The 18,317-nt window shown below is 41.3% G+C and overlaps 2 protein-coding genes across 2 annotated transcripts; one reads left to right on the top strand and one right to left on the bottom strand.

Moving 5' to 3' along the window:
* The first annotated feature begins 425 nt into the window (after nucleotides 1-425).
* Nucleotides 426-6,047, top strand: LOC127774761 (uncharacterized). The gene is made up of 9 exons (XM_052301055.1): nucleotides 426-826; nucleotides 939-1,073; nucleotides 1,601-1,711; nucleotides 2,264-2,545; nucleotides 2,888-3,087; nucleotides 3,237-3,468; nucleotides 4,030-4,143; nucleotides 4,623-4,811; nucleotides 5,398-6,047. Exons 1-9 carry the CDS (start codon nucleotides 506-508, stop codon nucleotides 5,746-5,748), a joined length of 1,935 nt encoding a protein of 644 aa, XP_052157015.1. The 5' UTR covers nucleotides 426-505; the 3' UTR covers nucleotides 5,749-6,047.
* A 156-nt stretch (nucleotides 6,048-6,203) lies between these two features.
* LOC127774763 (mitogen-activated protein kinase 7) lies at nucleotides 6,204-11,362 on the bottom strand. The gene is made up of 10 exons (XM_052301056.1): nucleotides 11,170-11,362; nucleotides 9,649-10,057; nucleotides 9,010-9,137; nucleotides 8,836-8,895; nucleotides 8,245-8,394; nucleotides 7,994-8,149; nucleotides 7,653-7,864; nucleotides 7,482-7,574; nucleotides 7,199-7,281; nucleotides 6,204-7,097 (listed from the first exon to the last, which is right to left on the bottom strand). Exons 1-10 carry the CDS (start codon nucleotides 11,224-11,226, stop codon nucleotides 6,667-6,669), a joined length of 1,779 nt encoding a protein of 592 aa, XP_052157016.1. The 5' UTR covers nucleotides 11,227-11,362; the 3' UTR covers nucleotides 6,204-6,666.
* Nucleotides 11,363-18,317: the final 6,955 nt, after the last annotated feature.

An 18,317-nucleotide genomic window follows, 5' to 3' on the forward strand; every position in this document is an offset into this window, starting at 1 on the left:
ATTTGTCTTGTCCTACTTCTGATTTCTGAAGCTCCGTAATATGTAACAAAACCACATTCTTTTCAAACACAAGAAACATGTCGACCAAATTTGATTACAATTCGGACATAAGCATGATATATTTTACATTTGCATGGACAGAAGAAGTCAATCTGATTTGCTTTTGCATCTTAGTACAACTTTATTCCATGTAACAACTTAGCACTTGACAAGTGTAAGTATCTAGCATGCTTCCTTTAAAACAAAAGAAAATCAAAAACAAAATCACAAAATCTGTAAAACTCTTTTTTTTTTCTGAAGATCCTACAAAATTATTGGAATCCTGCAAAATTACTGGGCTCGCAAGGATTCCAAGAAGGCTGGGCCGATGAAGAAGCTCTCACGGGCCATGGCTAAAAGCCTAAAACCCAAAAAACCCTCCTCCTCCCTCCCCTATCCTCTCGCTCGCTCTCCTCTTCTCCACGCTCCCAGCGCCAAATCCCAGCAGCTTCCCCGCACGCCGCGAATGGCGCCTCCCGCCACTGCCTCCGCCTCCGCCTCGGCACCGGTCTCCCTCCTCTTCCTCTCCCTCCCGCTCTCCCCTTCCTCGTGTCGCGGCCTCCCCGCGCCACACACCCACCTCCCCTCGCGCCGCCTCGCGCTCGCGCCGGCCCGCCCTGGCGCCGCGCTGCTCTCCAGCCTCGGCGACGCGCAGGAGGAGGAGGAGTACGATGACGAGGAGGAGGAAGAGCTAGTGGAGGTGGGATACGTGAGCGGCGCGCACGGGGTTCGCGGCGACGTCCTCGTGTCGCCCCGCACCGACTTCCCCCAACTCCGCTTTGCCACGGTACCCATCCCTCGTTCTCCATCATCCCGCTCCCCAATTTCGGAGCTAATATGTAATCGGGCGTTGTTTTTTGTTCGGTTGTTTGATCATCACGATCATGCCACGCTGACAGCCGGGGAAGAGATGGCTGAGGGCCCGTGCCGCTGGGAAGCAGCAGGTAAAGGAATTTGAGCTTGTTCGAGGAAGAGCTCATACCGGGAAGAAGAGTTGGATCGTCACCTTTGATGGGGTCGATTCCGTGGATGAGGTCTGGTTTTTTACTTTGATTGCATTCCTATACAGTCATTTGCTCTTAATTTCTAGGACTCGTAGCCTTAAATCAGCTTGCTATAGTTGATACTAGTTTAGAAGTGCATTAGGGTATTTGTAGGTCGTCGGAAACAAACTAAGTTGATGTTTCATCCATGCTGTATTTTTGGTCCGCACATGCGCACATACAACTTTACAACAACAATTATCGGCTGCATTAAGATATTTATAGGTCGTTGGAAATGAACTGATATAATGTTTCATCTATGCTGTACATTTTGTTCCATACATACAACATCAATTGTCGGCTTCTGGCAGATCAAGTTTACACACCATCACTGAGTATAACTGCATGATTAGTTCAGCTCAACCTAGCGCACACGAATTGTATATTATGGTCGGCATGTGTCTAGATCAGAATCCTTTTATGAATAGCATTCAGTATGTAATGTGTAACTAATGCTTACTATAAGTTGGCATATATACCTAGCTTCTGGTGTAATTCGTTTATTACTCTATTTTCAGGCCAGGCAAATAGTTGGTTCAGCTATACTTGTGAAAGCTGGGGATAGACCAAAAATGGAGGAAGATGAAATCTATTCACTTGATCTTGTTGGCATGAGAGTTATTGTCAAGGTACATATTTTCCTTTTCAAGTTCGTGATTTAGTTGTTGGTTTAAATAACAAAATGAATCTACAACGTTAGCAAAGGCATGATCCTACTATTTGGTGCCTAGGCGGTAAAACTGAAATATAGTGGTAGCTGGATGACGTGTACATGTAATACATTACTGGCTCTCTGGCTGTTTGTCTTCGACCCTGCCTTTGGATACTCAATAAATGTGCCATGTCCAACAGACTAATAATTGTGGCATTCTTTTATTATTGAGCGTATGCATTCCTGAAAATAAAACTATCTTACAAAAACGCTGCCTTATATGGGGTTTTTACCCTAATGCTGGAACTAGGAACTTTTACTCTTCAATTGCTCTGTCCAGCTTAAATAAGTTTTTTTTCCACCTACTAAAAGTAAACAACACTGGCAAAATGTGCACTGGCATGGACATAAGAACACAGTATTGATGCAATGATGCTTGTTTTCTCATTGGGCAGTTCTTCATCCAATTTCTAATAATTAATTAAAGTTGTTTTGATAATTAGTTAAAGTTGCTCTGTTTTCATCATAGGACACGGGCAAGCTTGTTGGAACAGTTGGTCAGGTTTTCAACTTTGGAGCTGGTGATCTTCTACAGGTTATGGTTGGTGGCACTGAGGATACTGTTTCTCAGCCAAATTCAGAAAATCAAGATTCCACCCCATCTGGTGAGCATGTGTGGATTCCATTTGCTGAGGATATTGTACCTGATATTGATATGGAGAGTAGAGAAATGTGGATTACACCTCCAAAGGGGCTTCTTGAGCTCAACGCGCGTTCTGATAAGAGATCAAAGAAAGAAAGGCGTGCTATGGTTAGGTCTGCATCATCCTTTTCTTGCATGTTATGTTCCATGTATAAAGCATTCTTTCGCACATAAAAGTAAAGAATATGTCAGGTCTAAAGAATTTCACGTCATTATAGAAGGGGGCCACCCCTGTTTCAGAAAATAAAAGGTTCTAAAAAACTCAAACGTTTATTTCAGCAGCTGCACAGCTTTTGCAAATATTGAATGCACATGTCACATTTTTTTTAATGAATAGATGCAGTAAACACATTGAACTCTCTTGCTTGTGGTGCTAACCAAGAACGATGCAATCATATGAGCCACCTGATATTTTGCAAATAAAGCGTGACCAGATGTGAAATATCACAGGAATGGAAGGAAAAGAAGAGGTTACAGCGTCGTGTAATTGCAGCAAAGAAGATACTATCTGAAATGGACCAGGGTCATGTTCTGGAAGGTTTGCTATCTGGGGACAAGGTTCAGAAGGCTTCACTTGCAGAACAGATTGGGTCCATTGACTTTCAGTTGTTCCGACATGCAATGCATAGTGTTAGCAGACCAATTGGCAGGTGCAGACTTCTGACAACCTTTTCTGTTCTGCCTAAATCCTTTTCAAGAGAAGCTGACTTGTGCTGCAATTTTTCACTAAATAGATGTCAGTAATTTGCCTCTAGTTCTTAATCTAGCTTCCTTTTTTCGAACATGTTACTATTTGCAGCTTGTCAAAAGATGTCTTTGTCAAATCCTCTTCATCGAGGAAAAAATTGATGAGAATACCTTATGAAACCCTCTTGAACCATGAAGAGAATGCGAACTTCGCTAGTGAACTCAATGAAGGCGCTGGGATCATTCAGAAGTCGAAAGCAGCCACCATACTTATTACAAATGACTCTGATACCGTGGATGCTGAGTTTCAGGGATTGCTTAATTCTTTTAATAAGTTAATGAAGGTATGCATTTCATGATTGTTTATTGCAGTTCTTTCTGTATGAGAACTAAATATGCATGCCCAATTTGCAGTTTTATGTTCTCTCTGATTGTTCCAGTAATAAATTTATATATGCCATGCTGCCATAAGGAGAGAGAGATTGAAGATCGATTTAGTCTGTCTCTCTCATCGTTCATAGTACTAATCTATTTAGCTACAACAAACATTAAAATTATGACTGGTTGGTTTGTGCTTGTTTGCTTCATGTGCTTTGTTGTTAAGAGCTTTAGGCTGTGTTCTTCTCCCATTTTCCTAACCCACCTCTCTCGTTTTCCGCGCGCACACTTTTCAAACTGCTAAACGGTGTGATTTATGCAAAAACTTTCTATATGAAAGTTGTTTTAAAAAATCATATTAATCCATTTTTCAAAAAAAAAGTTAATACTTAATTAATCATGCAATAATATGAGCTTTGTTTTGTGTGCCGGGGAGGAGGGGTTCCCAACACCTCCTGAACACAGCCTTAGACTCTATTTCATTATGAATGTTTGGAGAAAATTGATATATCTTTTGCTTGATACAGGTTGAAGAAACCCGAGGCTCTATCCCTTTTGTTATTGTTTGTCCTGCTGGTCATGTGGGGTCAGTTCAGAATTGTTTGGTAGAGAATGACTATTTTGGTTTAGACACTCAGAAGGTAAATGTTGTCTTAAAATGGTCCTCACGTGGTTCTATGTTTTGTGTAGTGCGTAGAAAGAAGTTTCAGCCAAGATGACTAGTTGTTTCTTTTTTTATATATTATATTAGATCAGTTGAAACTTAATCTTGTTATTATTTTTCACCCATTGAACACAACTCAGTACAAAGAAATAGTTGTTTTGTGTTCCAATTTGTAAAATGTATGGAGAACCTCGAATTCGTTATGGTGGGGACAAGCTTACTTGCAATATACAGTTGTACACGTACTATTTTTCATGCCTGCCTTCTCCAGAGTTGGCGTATCTTTCCCCCCTTTGCAGATCCTAATAGTGCCTTATTCTTTTTCCTGAAAAATAAATGGTTTCATCATGGATTCTTTGATATTTTTAGTGATTATTTCTTTATTTATAACTTGGAATCTGGATATTACCGATTCTCCTTTTGTTTTTTCAAATGTTTTGTGGAATCCATTTGCAGGTATGGGTTCTGGAAGAAATGAAACTTCCGATTGTCAGTATGTCCTCTAAGCTAAACAGCAGGAAGATTCTGTTGAAGTCTCCATGGGAGATACTACAGAAGCCAGCAGGAACTGGGGTGATTTTCAGCTTGCTATCATCAAATAAAATTTTAGATACTCTAAATGAAATGGGTGTGGAGTATGTACAGGTAAGATCCAGTGCAGTTCACCTTCTTGTCCTGGCACTCATTTGGCATTCAGTCATTTACTTTGTTTTTTCTAATAATTCTGTTCATTATGAACTGGGAACTCCGTACACAATAGTCAAGAATGAAGAGGAACACTGTGTTATATAAAGCCATGATATAATTGTTACATTTTCATTTCGATTACCTCTTTAGAAACTTGAAGCACACCCTTTTTATGTAGCTTACCATTTGTTACTACCGCTGCCTGAAAACATATAGTCTACCAAATGCCAGACTGCCAGTGAGGCAGTGATGAGTGTAGTATACTAATAAAACAAACGAGATTTGGAGGGAGACGTCTCTCCAAACATTTTTTTAAGAAGAAATTGTGAGCGTGTTGGGGGTTAAAACCACACACCCCCTTGACACTGCACTGTGAAATACATCTCTGAGTGTAGTATACTAATGTTTCAAATCCTTCTTTCTTTTGAGTTTTGACCATGCAAGCTGGAAGGTTGCACTTCTTCCTCTTTATTTTATCCAAGTTATTTCTTGATTCTATTCCTTCATAAACCGGTACCTGAAATGTATCTTACCTGTACGGCAGATATGCAGCTTATCCAATAAGCCAAACATTGGGCATCCGTTGCTGTTTGGGGCTGTCAGCTCCTTTGGCGCGGATGCTGGCCTCATGCTTCGCAAGAGCAGCAAGGAAACAGAAGATGATTTTGATCTGATTCTTTCCATGAACCACGTAAACAAGATGTGCAGAGATGTTACTAAGCTCAGGTTCTCTGCGCAGCAGGAGCAACATGTGCACGTCGAGCATGTCGATGGCCAATGGGTCGATGTCCAACCAGAGGCAACGAACTGTCATCGCTTGCATGCAGAGGTCACTAGTGTCTTGAACTACTTCTCTCCTGACAAGGTGTGTGTCATAGAGATTGTCCAGCAATAGGTTCTACCTGACAAGGTGTATCATAGAAATACAGTAAGCACAAGGTAGTAGTTTTGTTTTTGAGAAGTGTTGGATGGTAGATTTAACACCAGTTGACCCATTCATGTGCGGCCTACTTGTATGTTCTTCGGCAAATGCCACAGAGAAAGATGGCCCGCTAGAATATGGGTCGTGAATAATATTTGTGGCTTGATCCACTTAGGAGTTTGGACATCAAAATTCAACGAATGATATTTTTGCAATCCAATTTGTCCGTCAGAATATGGATCCTGCGTGAGATGCGAGCAGAGGAAACCAGGCGCCCAAGCCTGAAACTGAAACAAAGGTACATCAAATAAATTGCTCTTTCTATTGACTTTTGTTTGCTTGTTTAACTGGGCTGGAGGCTCAAATATCACTAGCATATTTTGCTTCCTCATTTCAACAAGATTAAACTTTGGATAGCTAGCATAACATTCTACCAAATAATCCGCCGTCTCAATTTTTTGGCGAATGATTCATTTTCGGAGTATGCTTTTGCAGGTCTACACAAGAAGCAACAGCTTCTAGCAAGAAAACAAGAAAAAAAAAATCAAGGGTTGCAGGTATGTACACAAGCCAAGCCTAGTGCTGTTATTCACATTTTCTCCTTTTCTCCACAACAAATAAAGTGCGAGAAATTCCACCATGAACTTTCTCTCCCTCTTTTCCTCTTTCACCATCGCGAGCTCACTGCCATTTCAAATGGACAATGGCCGCCTGAGATGGAATAGGAGTTTCCCTTCTCCTTTCTTCAACCTTCGCCTGCATCCATGACCAGATGCGACCAATTCCCTTGCCAGCCTTATATCTGGGTGGATGGGCACAACACAAAGCCATGCTCCGGCATTCCCATCTTGCTCATCTATGGAGCAATTCCACAACTGCCTGACTAAAACTCTAGTACATCCTTGAAACACCGTATTGAACGGCACCAACCTTGCTGTATCCACCAGCAACTGCTGCGATGCCGTTGAACGGAGCAATGCCGTATAGCATGCTCCCCTGGAGTGCAGCCCTGTCTGTTAGATCAGTTCTGGGAGCACTCCTCGTAAAGTAGTATTGTGAAGACCGCATGTCCGGGGCTGTATCTGGGGCAACTTTAGCATCCATCAAGTGTTGTGCAGGCCTGTACTGCACACGATCTTTCTCAAGCTCTTCCTGATGTTGCCTATCAGAGTAGTCTGACTTTAGGTTGTAGCTGTATCCTGACTTGTTGGCAGCTGCTGGAGGAACCATCGGATTCCTCACCACCTTCTGTGCGCTGTGCGGATCTGCGGCGCCTGGATTCTCGAATGGTAATACCGGACCAACCGTTCTTCCTGGTCTAGCTGTGAGTGACAAAGATGAAATATATGAGATCAATGCTCTTTGAATTCAACATTAAAATGTACACTGGATTAAGTCACAAATGGTAAAGATAAACAGATACCTGTTGGGATCCTCTGAGTAACTTGGCATGTTGCATCTAGGCCTTCATTTGGAGGAATTGATGTAGAGTGAACTGTTGTAGCCCTGCAAAGAGCCGATCAAAGGTCAGCTGCAAAGTTCAAGCACAATATCTAGGATCTGACAGCCAAGATAACCCAATACTAATGGTAAAACATTTTTTCTTCCCTTGTGTATTAATTTTAACAGATGCAATAGATGGCAGCACAAATCACTGAATTGGCAATTATGATCACATTGGAAAGAACTGTAACGATGTAAGTTACCTTGGAAGAGAAACATGCTTCCTATCTAGTGCACCACTCTTTCCTCCATTTTCCTCTAAGATGGCAAATTGCCTCCGGAAATTATCAACAGCACTACATAACAAAAATAAAGGTTGTGAATATAACCATATAAACAGGGAAATAATTTATAAGATGTGTCAAGATAAAAACCTTGGATATAGAAAGCTAGTGTTTTCGGAGCCATTCATGTAATCCTTCAGAAGCTGAGGATGATACTCTAATATCTCACGGAATATAAGTTCCTTGATATCATCTTTGGTAACCTTTCTTCGCTCAAACTCAAACTCCATTTTTGAAATTGGTTGGCATGATGGTTCTCTCTCCACTTTTGCAAGGCCTTTAAAATATGGATCAGCCAACGCCTGATTATACACAAAATAGATTGTTAGAATAACATCTAAAGTAGGCATATATAACTATGTTTAGTAGCACAGATGACAATGCAAAACAGTAGCATGAAAACTAATCTAATTCAAGTAGAGCTTGCATGCCTCTTCTGCAGTAGGTCGATCCTTCGGATCAAATGCTAGAAGCCTTTGTAAGAGCTTGAGTGCCAAAGGATCTACATTTGGGAACTTTTCTGAAAAAGGTACTGGCTGCTTCCTCCTCATGCTGCTCAGATACCTCCTTGCCTTGTCATTCCGAATCTGAAGCAGTCAAAACATGGAAAAATCAGACCTGGAATAATTTGTGCTGGAGAATTAAACATGTCAATGTTTCTGATAATAATAATAAGTCATACCCGTGAAATAGCATCCATTGATGGTGTACCCAAGAGATCAGTCATCAAGTCCAATTGATGAACCACATTTTTACCAGGGAACAAAGGTTTTCCAGTCAAAATCTCCGCAAAAATGCAACCAATACTCCATGTATCTATAGCTGGTGAATACTGCAGAAAAGAATCAATTTAGTATCACCAACTTAGCATAGGAATGGAGGTAAAAATGAAGGTAGGGATAGCAAAAAACAACTACAGCAGATTTTACAGGAGTACCTGCAACATTAAGCAGTGTATTTTGGCTTGTCAAAAATATGTTCCTGAACAAGCACCCTGCTATTAATATGCTGCTACACTACTCTAAAACTAACTGACATATAATAACCAAAGAAGGACACTGACCTACGCACCAACCATGTAGAATCTCAGTCCTTAATTTTATTGCTCTTTATGTGTATGTGTGTGGCATCTCAAGGTCAATTTCAATAGATAAGAAGAAGAAATTGGAACATGTTGCTAAAATTTCTTATGCTGTAGAGCCCTATGAAAATGAAGAGCACACGAAATAATACTCTGATAAAGCAACCCACAGGTTGGGAAATTTGATTATACCTTAGAAAAGAAAGACCCACACAGCTCAGGAGCCCTGTACCATCTAGTTGCAACGTAGTCCTGTTGCATGGTGAAGCAGACAGTGAGACTTATGTTGCATGACAAATTCTTTGGTATGGAACACGACATGGCATCTAGTTTTCCATAGAGAACTTAGTGTTGAAAATAACATACCGTCCAGAAAACTGTTGTAGGAGTGTCATTAAATGCAACTCTTGCTAGTCCAAAATCACATATCTTGAGCTTACAGTTAGCATTTGCTAATATATTTTTGGGCTTTAAATCACGATGATAAACATTAGCTGCACCCACAAAGACTTCTCATCAGAACATAGATAAATACTCAATGCTCGATTGAGATATAATAAATTTAGTTACTGCAGCTAGCAGATCCAAAGACAGAATTTGAACGGGATTCATACAACAGAAGACTTTCTGAACTGAACACGACTTGATAGCTATTGAATTGAGAGCACATTTTTGGCAATTGGCACTTATGTCAAAGAAATTTCAATACAAAGAGAAGAGCTCTATATAATCTGAACCTCACAGCTATCTTGGGAAATCAATAGAATCATGGTTAACACCATACAGACAAGACAGAAGAAATGGCACTAGGAAAATTTCGACTGCTACTTCAAGAATGCACAGGACAATAAGACTAAGACTATCGCATTGCTTAATAGAAAACTGTAACTTTTTGTGCAAATGCACTACTTAGAATTGCTCATAATCCTAACTCAGAGAAGCTCCAATGTGATACCATGATAGAAGAACTTTCAGAGGGTAGGTAAGATTTCATAATATACTTACCAGTATGGATATATTTCAATGCTCGAAGCATTTGATACAGAAAGAACTGATGATGTTCCTTCGTTAAGTCATCATTAGCCTTAATAACCTGGTGGAGGTCTGTATCCATCAGTTCGAAGACAACATAAATATCTTTGAAGTCCCTTCTAGATGGAGGTAACATTATATGTTTGATCTCGACAATATCAGGATGCCGTAAAAGCCGGAGAAGTTTGATCTCACGGAGGATCCTAGCAGCATCAGATAGATGCTCAAAGATATTGTGTATTTTCTTGATTGCTACTTTGTCACCGGTATGTTGGTCAATAGCTGAACAAACAACTCCATAACTTCCTTTACCAACGATTTCTTGAATTTTGTATCGGCTGGAGTCACCATATTCACTGAAGAAATCCATCTCTGTTGTGTTCTGGACAAAATTCAAGATTGAAAATTCAGCACTCTGTCTCGAAACACAATGGCATCCAAGAACAATTACATAATTTAGGCAATGGCATGTGAATTGGAACAAAGCACAAATTCACTGAGTTACATCTTCCCCAAGAGCTAAGCAGCTGCAACACAACTAATCACAAAACCAAGGGTTTCGCATTATCGGGATACTAAGAAGCTTTGCCAAAAAAAAAAAGTTAACCAATTACATACAGCTTGCAATTGAACTCCTAATAATACTCCTTGCACCAAAGACATCACAACCAAAAAGGCAAAAACAAAAACCAATGAAACAGTAACCTTTGCCTAGTCTATGCTCGACGACTGGAAACCACAGACTGAAGGTCTGCAACAAGTAATTCACAGAACCGGATTACAGAAACATACAGATACACTGCAGCCTGACCAAACAAAAACTGACCTGACCTCTACTCCCGGCTCCCGCTGTGGTGAACTAATGATCGCCCTAATTCTTGACAAGTCTAATGATCAGTCTGGAAAAGATACACCTTTGGCTCAAACCTATAAGTAAAAATATACCTCCTTTTTTTTAAGTGGGCAAAGATATCTACAGTGCTATATCCCCGAAAGAAAATACAGCTTGCTTGGATTAGGATAAACTTACCCATTACCCCAAGATTTTGAACCAAACAAGAATTACCGTGTTATTTACGGGCAAATAGTAGCGTTTGTACAAGTCAATCAGCCTTGTAGTAGGAGACTAGGAGTTAATCGAGTGCGTTTTAAGGAAAGAGATAAATGGCTTCTTGCAGATGCACAGGAAAGATTTCAGGAAACGCTCGCAAAGCTCAGGTAGGATAGGATATGATAGGATAGGATCTTCCTACAAGGCAAGAATCCGCTCCAAATCCGAGAGCAATTTCCTGACGCCGTTTACGCTCACGCGCAGGAGCAGGACACCAAACTTCTTCGGATCAGAACCCACAATCCCCCAAAAAAAACAAAAAGAACACCAATTCGTCCAGCCTATCCAAGTTCAGATGAACACGGCGACGAACCCCAAGAACCCAGAGAAACAAAACGAAGCAGCAGCGAAATCTTTAGTGTTCTCCCACGGCCACCACCCACCTTGCTCCGCTGCTCCGCCGCCGGCGCCGTCCGCCCACCCGCATTTGCCTCAGGCATCGCGAGACGGCCGCCGGGGAGATCTCGCCGGGAGAAAATCCAAGCCTCGCCGCTCGAATCCGCAGCGATGTGGAGGATGAGGAGAAGGAGAAGAAGAAGCAGCCGAGCCGAGTAGTGTAGCGGTGCGGTGGTGGTGGTGGTGGTGGTGGTGTGTTAAAAACCAAGCAGCTCTACCATCCACGGTGGGTGACGTGGCCTTTTTGGGGGGAATGGACGGTCTTGCCCTTCCATGACAGTTGAGTCGAGGTGGACCTAGGGGTATTTGTAGGGGTATTTTCGGTATCCATGTGAAAATGGTTGCTGCTGCTGCTGCTGCCTTGGTGGCTTTGCGTGTGAAGAAGGATCCAAGCGTCTTCCGTGACGAATAAATTTGGGATTTTCTCGTGTGATATTCGGATATTGTTGGTGTGACTAGAATAGCGTTTGTTGTATAGAAATCTTAATATGGGATTGTGTGTTTTTTTGTATGTGAAGATGGATCGAAGTGTCTATTAAGATAAACTAAATGGCAAATGCTAACATTTCGATATTGGGTTGATCCAACCTAATATTGTATAGGCAACATAATGTGAAATTGTGTGTACGAATTGCACGGAGGGAGTATTGTGGTCAAGAAGACAAGAAGCATCGGTTCGAATAGGATTCTAGAAGTTACGGAGAACCAAAATGATCAAGATTTCAATCACACTGATTTATATCTAGAATGATTATGAAAAGGACGCATATTAGCAATAATGTCTGCAAATACATGTCACCACAACGAAATACTCCTTCCGTCCCAAAATAAATCAATCTCGTACGGGATGTGAGGATGTACGGTGAATTTGGACCCAAAGTCACACCTACATCTGGCAAAAAAGATTAATTTATATTGAGACAGATGGAGCAGGTTCCAACAAGAATAATCTTGATTCTCTGTAGTAGTATCCGGGGAAAAGAATCATATGGGACAGTAGCATTATTTTCTGAAACAAAACTGATGGAAATTGATCATTTTTTTGTTAAATCTAAAGGGTGACTCGAGCACAGACGTATTTTGTCAGCGATGGCTTCGTCGGCGCGGTGGAGTAGGTGGCGCGTTCCGTTGGCGCCGAAGCGCGAGACCGATCCCCCAACTAACCGAGATGTGTCACACGCTGCCAAAACTAATCTCTCTGCCTTTAATTTCTTTTGCTTGGCTTCTTCCCCTCTCTCTGCAGATTTAATTTGATTTGTGGCCACACACAACACACGCTGCATTGCTTGCTATATTGTTCAAGCAACTTGCAAGCCTAGGTAACAGTAATATTTAAGCAAGAAACCAGTGGTGCTCATGCACCGGGCAATCAACCTGTAGCATCGTAGTTGAAGTTGCAGAAGTCGGTGGTGAGTTTTGCAGGATAACTTAGATAATTTTGTCTGTATCTTTCTTTCACATGTATGTAACCAAGGATAACTTAGGTTTCTGTGTTTCACATGTTTGTTTGTTTCAAGCAAGTCCACGAGGGCTGTGAGTCGGATGCTTAGGATACTATTAGTAATGCTTAGGGTGGTATTTACCTTGATGGGTCTCACTTGACTTTTGATGACAAATGGTGACGCAGAAAATCTGTTTTTCTTTCGTCACCCACATTCGTTGTCAATGTGTAGATGAATGCACTCGTCAAGTAGGATTAGTAGTAATCCCTCCAGTTTCATAATTCCCGACGTTTTGGATAAAGTTGAGATTAAACTTTTATAACTTTGATTATAAATATCTTTTAAAATATTTAGTTTAAAGGCACTAAAACAACATATATAGATTTGTCTTACAAAGTACTATAATAAAAGTAAAATTGTTTTTATTTATTGTGTACATTGTAATTGAAAAACATAGTCAAAGATATCCAAATTCATCTACATTTAATAAAGGTTAGATTCTGCCGAAGCGAAGTGGAGGCCCTGCGAGAGGCTGGGCAGCATCGTAATACCTTTTAGGGTTTCACCTCATATATATATATATATATATATATATATATATATATATATACCTCTTGTAAGCCGCCGTGCGGTGTTGTAACCTCATCCCGATATAGCGAATATATTTTGCTGGCTCACGACCGTGGTTTTTCTCTCCTACTTTGGGAGGGTTTTCCACATTAAATCACGTATCTTCTGTGATTGATCTATTGTTTTTTATCGTTTGTTTGTCTATCGTTTCCTAACATTTTGGAGACCGTATTATTATTCAAAACGTCAAGAATTATGGAACCAAGGGGAGTAAAAGTATATTGTACTTTATCACCATATTTTGGAAATGGAATATATTAATTGTGACCAAGTTGTTAATTAATATTGATTATCTCTTTGTCCACTACTACAATATACCTTGAGCGGTTATCTGCTCTATAAATATATAAGGCAACTCTCCCTCCTTTTCTTGAGCAGTTGGGTGCCCTAGCTAGTATATATAAGTATATATATATATATCACTGTTGAATACGCCAAGGTGGATCGGAAGCGTCGTCGGTGGCACCAAATTGCTGTGCCGGCAATTTTGTCACACCTGCTACAGCTAAATTGTACCATATCCTTTTTAAATTACTTCCTATATTTGAACTTGGGGCAAAATGGAATGGATATTTTCATCCATTAGACCCGATTCTCGCGGGAAGGATATGGGAGAGAAAAATAAGAATATCCTACTATCCGAGGATATAGAGAGTTGTATCCGTCCGTATCTCTCATATTATCAAATATATATGAAATATATTATAAATGTATCTATAAACATGATAAAAGATTCGTTAGCACTATTTTACGAGCTCACAAGTAATATTGTATATTTCTCCATGATTTATGTTTTTAATACTCTAATTATCTTCCTAATGTAATATTTATTAATTAGAGATACATGTAGATGTCTGTTCTCAAATTCAATACGGAGGAAAAAATATAGGAGGGGTGAGTATCATGTTATCCGGTACTAACCGTATTTGGTTCTGAACTTGAACAAAAATATGAGTTAGAATCTGACTCGATGGCAACCATATTGTGACCATTCATTTTTTTTTGGTAAATATAAAAAATATAGGCCATGCTTAGAATACCTCTAGTGATAAAACACAACAAAGTAAATAATTATTACGTTATTTTTTAATAGGATAAATGGCTAATTAAATGATAAAAGTAAATTGGACCATCTATTAAAAACCAAAGGAAATATTTACATCGATGTCGTGCCGTTGGATCGATAGAGAAATATACGTGCACAACATGTGAATTTGCGATCGCCCTATTAGAGAAACAGTATAGCATCATGCAATGCAATGTTTGCAAGCTAGCTAGTACTAACGAATCAAGCACGAGCCACACACGGCAAAACATCTAGTTTTAATTTCCGAGTAAACAGTTACCCGGATGTGATATCTTGGGGCGCCAATCAAACGCGGTCAACAAGTATATGTATGCGTCTTGATCGTCTAATTAATAGGACGAGGTACGTGTGGATCGGTTGATGGACGGCCTAGTCACCTTTCCTCTATTAATACGCCATCTATGGCCTCGTCTATTACATAATCCAAGTAGTAGACGAGGCCATATAAAGTAGGAAAATATGTAGTGTAAACCACATATGTAGTGAAAACTTGAAAACTACCGTTGGATCAAGAAATGGACGTCCGAGATTCATCTACGTCACCATGAGTTAAAATTTAACTCGTAGAGTCACTCATGAGTTAGTTAATTTTAACTCATGGTGACGTGGACGAATATCGGACATCCATTTCTCGATCCAACGGTAGTTTCCAAGTTTTCACTACATATATGGTTTGCACTACATATATTCCCATATAAAGTTGAGATCGCTGTGTAGATCAATTGGATCAATAATTCAATATATAATAGTAATAGATTGTTAATTAGTCGTTGAGAGCAGCAGCAGCAGCAACTACATTACTAGTAGTAGTGATCAGTGAACTGTGAAAGAGTAAAGAATTGGCGGCGTGGAACACGCATGACGCGTACGTTGGCTGTGTGGTCGTTGTTGCCAATCAGTAGTAGTAGTAGCGCCACATTGTGACACGTGAAAAATGCACTCCTCCACCGCTCTCGCCTCACCTGCAGGAAGAAGAAGAGATATTTTCTCGGGAGTACACACGTTTCGGTGATCAAATCGGTGCCAATAATACTGCCATGCACCGACGTACGTAGCGTATGCCGAGGAGGAGGCTGGTGGCTTAGCTACGTCGCCCGAATCAAAATGACAGCCTGCCTGTGCCGCGTGCGCGTGTGGCCCGTGATTCCCTCCTCCGTCACCGCCCACATGTGATCTGATGATGGATATGATCTGCTCGACGATTTCTGCTACCCTGTTCGCGTTCGCGTACGCGTACGCGGCGCTCATCCACGCTGCCGCGCGCGCGGTGGTTCCGTGCATTTCAACTCGTTATCGGTATCACGGTTTTCGATAGATTTTGACGGCTTTTCAACAGATTTCGATTGAGTTTTGATCGAAATTTATTATTTAACGTTTGAAGTTTCCAAAAGCATTTGAAATTTTTTTTTCAACCGAAAAATTAATTCCAAAGCCATATCAAAACATCGAAAAACCGTGAAAACCAATCGGTTTGGAGCAGACGCGAGCGAGTACGGGATGATGGCTTGCGGACGCGAGAGCCGTTTTCGCGGGTGGATTTCACGTGAGCTAACCCTCTCTCGGTGTCGGCTAAAAGAATTGGAGATTTTGAGGAGGAACGTACGAGACGGGAACACGAGAAGAACGAGACGACGCGCGCGGGAGCAGCTAGCGTAGCTGCACAACACTAGAACGGCGTCCCTTTCAGGCTATCGCACTCCATCACCAGCGGCTAGCTAGAGTACTCGTAGCTTATTTATGCTAAGGCGTGATTAATGGTCGGCCATTATTATTTTGGTCAACTTTTTTCCCTTGCCCACTCCTTACCTCTCTCCAAAAGAAATGGCTGGCTCTCCTCTCTTGCCACCCTACGTTTCCTCACTTACACGACAGTAATCGCTTTGCCTACGCTCAACTGCGTACAGTATGCATGATTGCCTGTACACTACATCATACTATCAGACAGCACCACGAAACCGAGAGCCTCGTTTTTGCTTATGCTTATATTTATCAGCTAAAATTTAAATTTTCGATCTTAAATTTAGAGATGATTTTAAAGATTTTTATTAAAGTTTATTTTTTAGCCTTTGCTTACAGATCGATAAGAACACGTACATAACAATTTTATTTATAAATTATCTTTCGTTTACAAATATACCATTTTAACTTATTTCCCGAATAAACGAAATGATGGGTCCATGGGAGTACGCACAAACCTGAGCCACCCAAAGTATCTCCCCGTGATTTTTCTCCCTCCAACCGCAGCCCAGCCGCTCCATCTGCTGGCTGTCCATGTCCCGGTCGATCGGTGCATGACACGGCAACACGCCGGTGGATGGCCACGTTTTTGGAGCCCGGACATGGACAAGGAAATGAGGTCCCATCCCATGCCATCCCAATTGCCCATGCTACGGAATCCGGGCTCGCCGCTGTCCGTGCACGCCCGTATCGGCGAATCCGGCTGAAAACCACGCCGACGAACCTGAAAAAAAGTTACTATGGGCCTCATCGGTAAGTAACTTGCTTGGATTGATCGGTCAAAGTTTTCTTTTCCAATTTAACCAAAGCAATTTTATTGGTTACTCCATCTGTTTTTACAGTGAAAGTTATTCTAGCATTTTCCACATTAATACTGATATTAATGAATCTAAACGTATATATCTATCTAGATTTATTAACATCAATATAAATGTGAAAAATGCTAGAATGACTTACATTGTAAAACGGAGAAAGTAACTTATTTTGCTTAAATGGCTTGACGAAGGATCTACTATCTATATTTGGTTGAAAGTACTTAACCTAATCAGCGAGATGACGTGCTTCGGCTGAAAAGTTTTAGTCCAAATAGTTATCCGATGAGAACCTACTCCTACTACTAGGATTTTTCACGTTTCCTTGTTTTGCTCAGGGTCCAGGGCTCCAGGCAATTTTCCATGATGAAGAACAGCAGAAGAGGTTGTTTCGTTGGCGTCAGCGTCGTGGGGTCGGGTCACTTGGGGGGCACTCGAATCCAAATTATTCTTGAATGCGACGTGAGGTATCTACGTATGGACAGGAAGGACCACAGAGAGGAGAGCTCGATGAGTGCAGCAGGCAGTGTGTGAACTCTACTGATTACTGAACCAACAACCTCCGTTTTAGGCTACTACTGTAGCTTACCTTGGCTCTCCACGAGGGAATAATAGCAGCCAGTTGCTGCTGCCTTTCCTGCGATGCAACCTCTCAGATTCCTTGTGTCTCTCTCTCCATAGATGTGTGCTTCACGGATATAAATCCTCTGCAGCACTATATTTATAGTAGCAGTGACTGACCGGTGAATCCGGTCTTATATGTCAGCGGCTGCTACTGCAGCTGCAGTACTGCAGACAATCCACACTGGTGCTTCACTGCTACTGAAATCCAAGGCATATGGCCATTTCCAGCGGTTTCTTTCTGTATCGGTGCTTAGTGCGATAGCACGCTATTTTTTTGGTACTTTCCCTTGTACCATCATGCCTGGTCTGAGTTGAGTGGACCAGCCATGGTTGCCTCCTGGCCAATCAGTTTTGCTAATGCTTGGGATAATACTGTAGTAATAGCGATTTGGCCATCCCTTCGAGTGCACGTAGGAAATGGGCATTTCAGCCACGCTTGACACGCTTTGGCTCCAAGGATACATACATCATGCCAATTTACAAGCAATAAGTACAATAATTGTAAGAGTAGTCAAGGCTGGCCGTGACGAGTGGTAGTACAATGCCATCGTGACAGTGATGCAGCGAGCGTGTGTATCGGATAACCCTGACACGTAAATTAACCCAGGAACAAACAGGTGGCTTATCGATGATGATGCGTATGGGATTATAAATATGATGGGTTTGAAACGGCATTGGTTGACAGCGTTATGCAGGCAGTAGAATAATGCTGTGAAACTGACGCGAGTAAACGGGTTCTGCACTGCAAGGTTGTTGATGGGTGCGTACGATCCGATTCTCACCAGCCGCGGTGACAACGATCG

This window comes from Oryza glaberrima, chromosome 5, assembly GCF_000147395.1.
Source record: "Oryza glaberrima chromosome 5, OglaRS2, whole genome shotgun sequence".
NCBI lineage: Eukaryota > Viridiplantae > Streptophyta > Magnoliopsida > Poales > Poaceae > Oryza > Oryza glaberrima.

What these genes read in the sequence shown, in the direction of transcription:
- LOC127774761 (XM_052301055.1), top strand. Translation starts at nt 506, where the DNA reads ATGGCGCCTCCCGCCACTGCCTCCGCCTCCGCCTCGGCACCGGTCTCC. An exon ending in CCCAACTCCGCTTTGCCACG is followed by an intron (nt 827 to 938) that starts GTACCCATCCCT and finishes CCACGCTGACAG; the next exon opens with CCGGGGAAGAGATGGCTGAG. An exon ending in GGGTCGATTCCGTGGATGAG is followed by an intron (nt 1,074 to 1,600) that starts GTCTGGTTTTTT and finishes CTCTATTTTCAG; the next exon opens with GCCAGGCAAATAGTTGGTTC.
- LOC127774763 (XM_052301056.1), bottom strand. Translation starts at nt 11,226, where the DNA reads ATGCCTGAGGCAAATGCGGGTGGGCGGACGGCGCCGGCGGCGGAGCAG. An exon ending in CGGCGGAGCAGCGGAGCAAG is followed by an intron (nt 10,058 to 11,169) that starts GTGGGTGGTGGC and finishes AATTTTGTCCAG; the next exon opens with AACACAACAGAGATGGATTT. An exon ending in ATTGAAATATATCCATACTG is followed by an intron (nt 9,138 to 9,648) that starts GTAAGTATATTA and finishes TTGTGGGTGCAG; the next exon opens with CTAATGTTTATCATCGTGAT.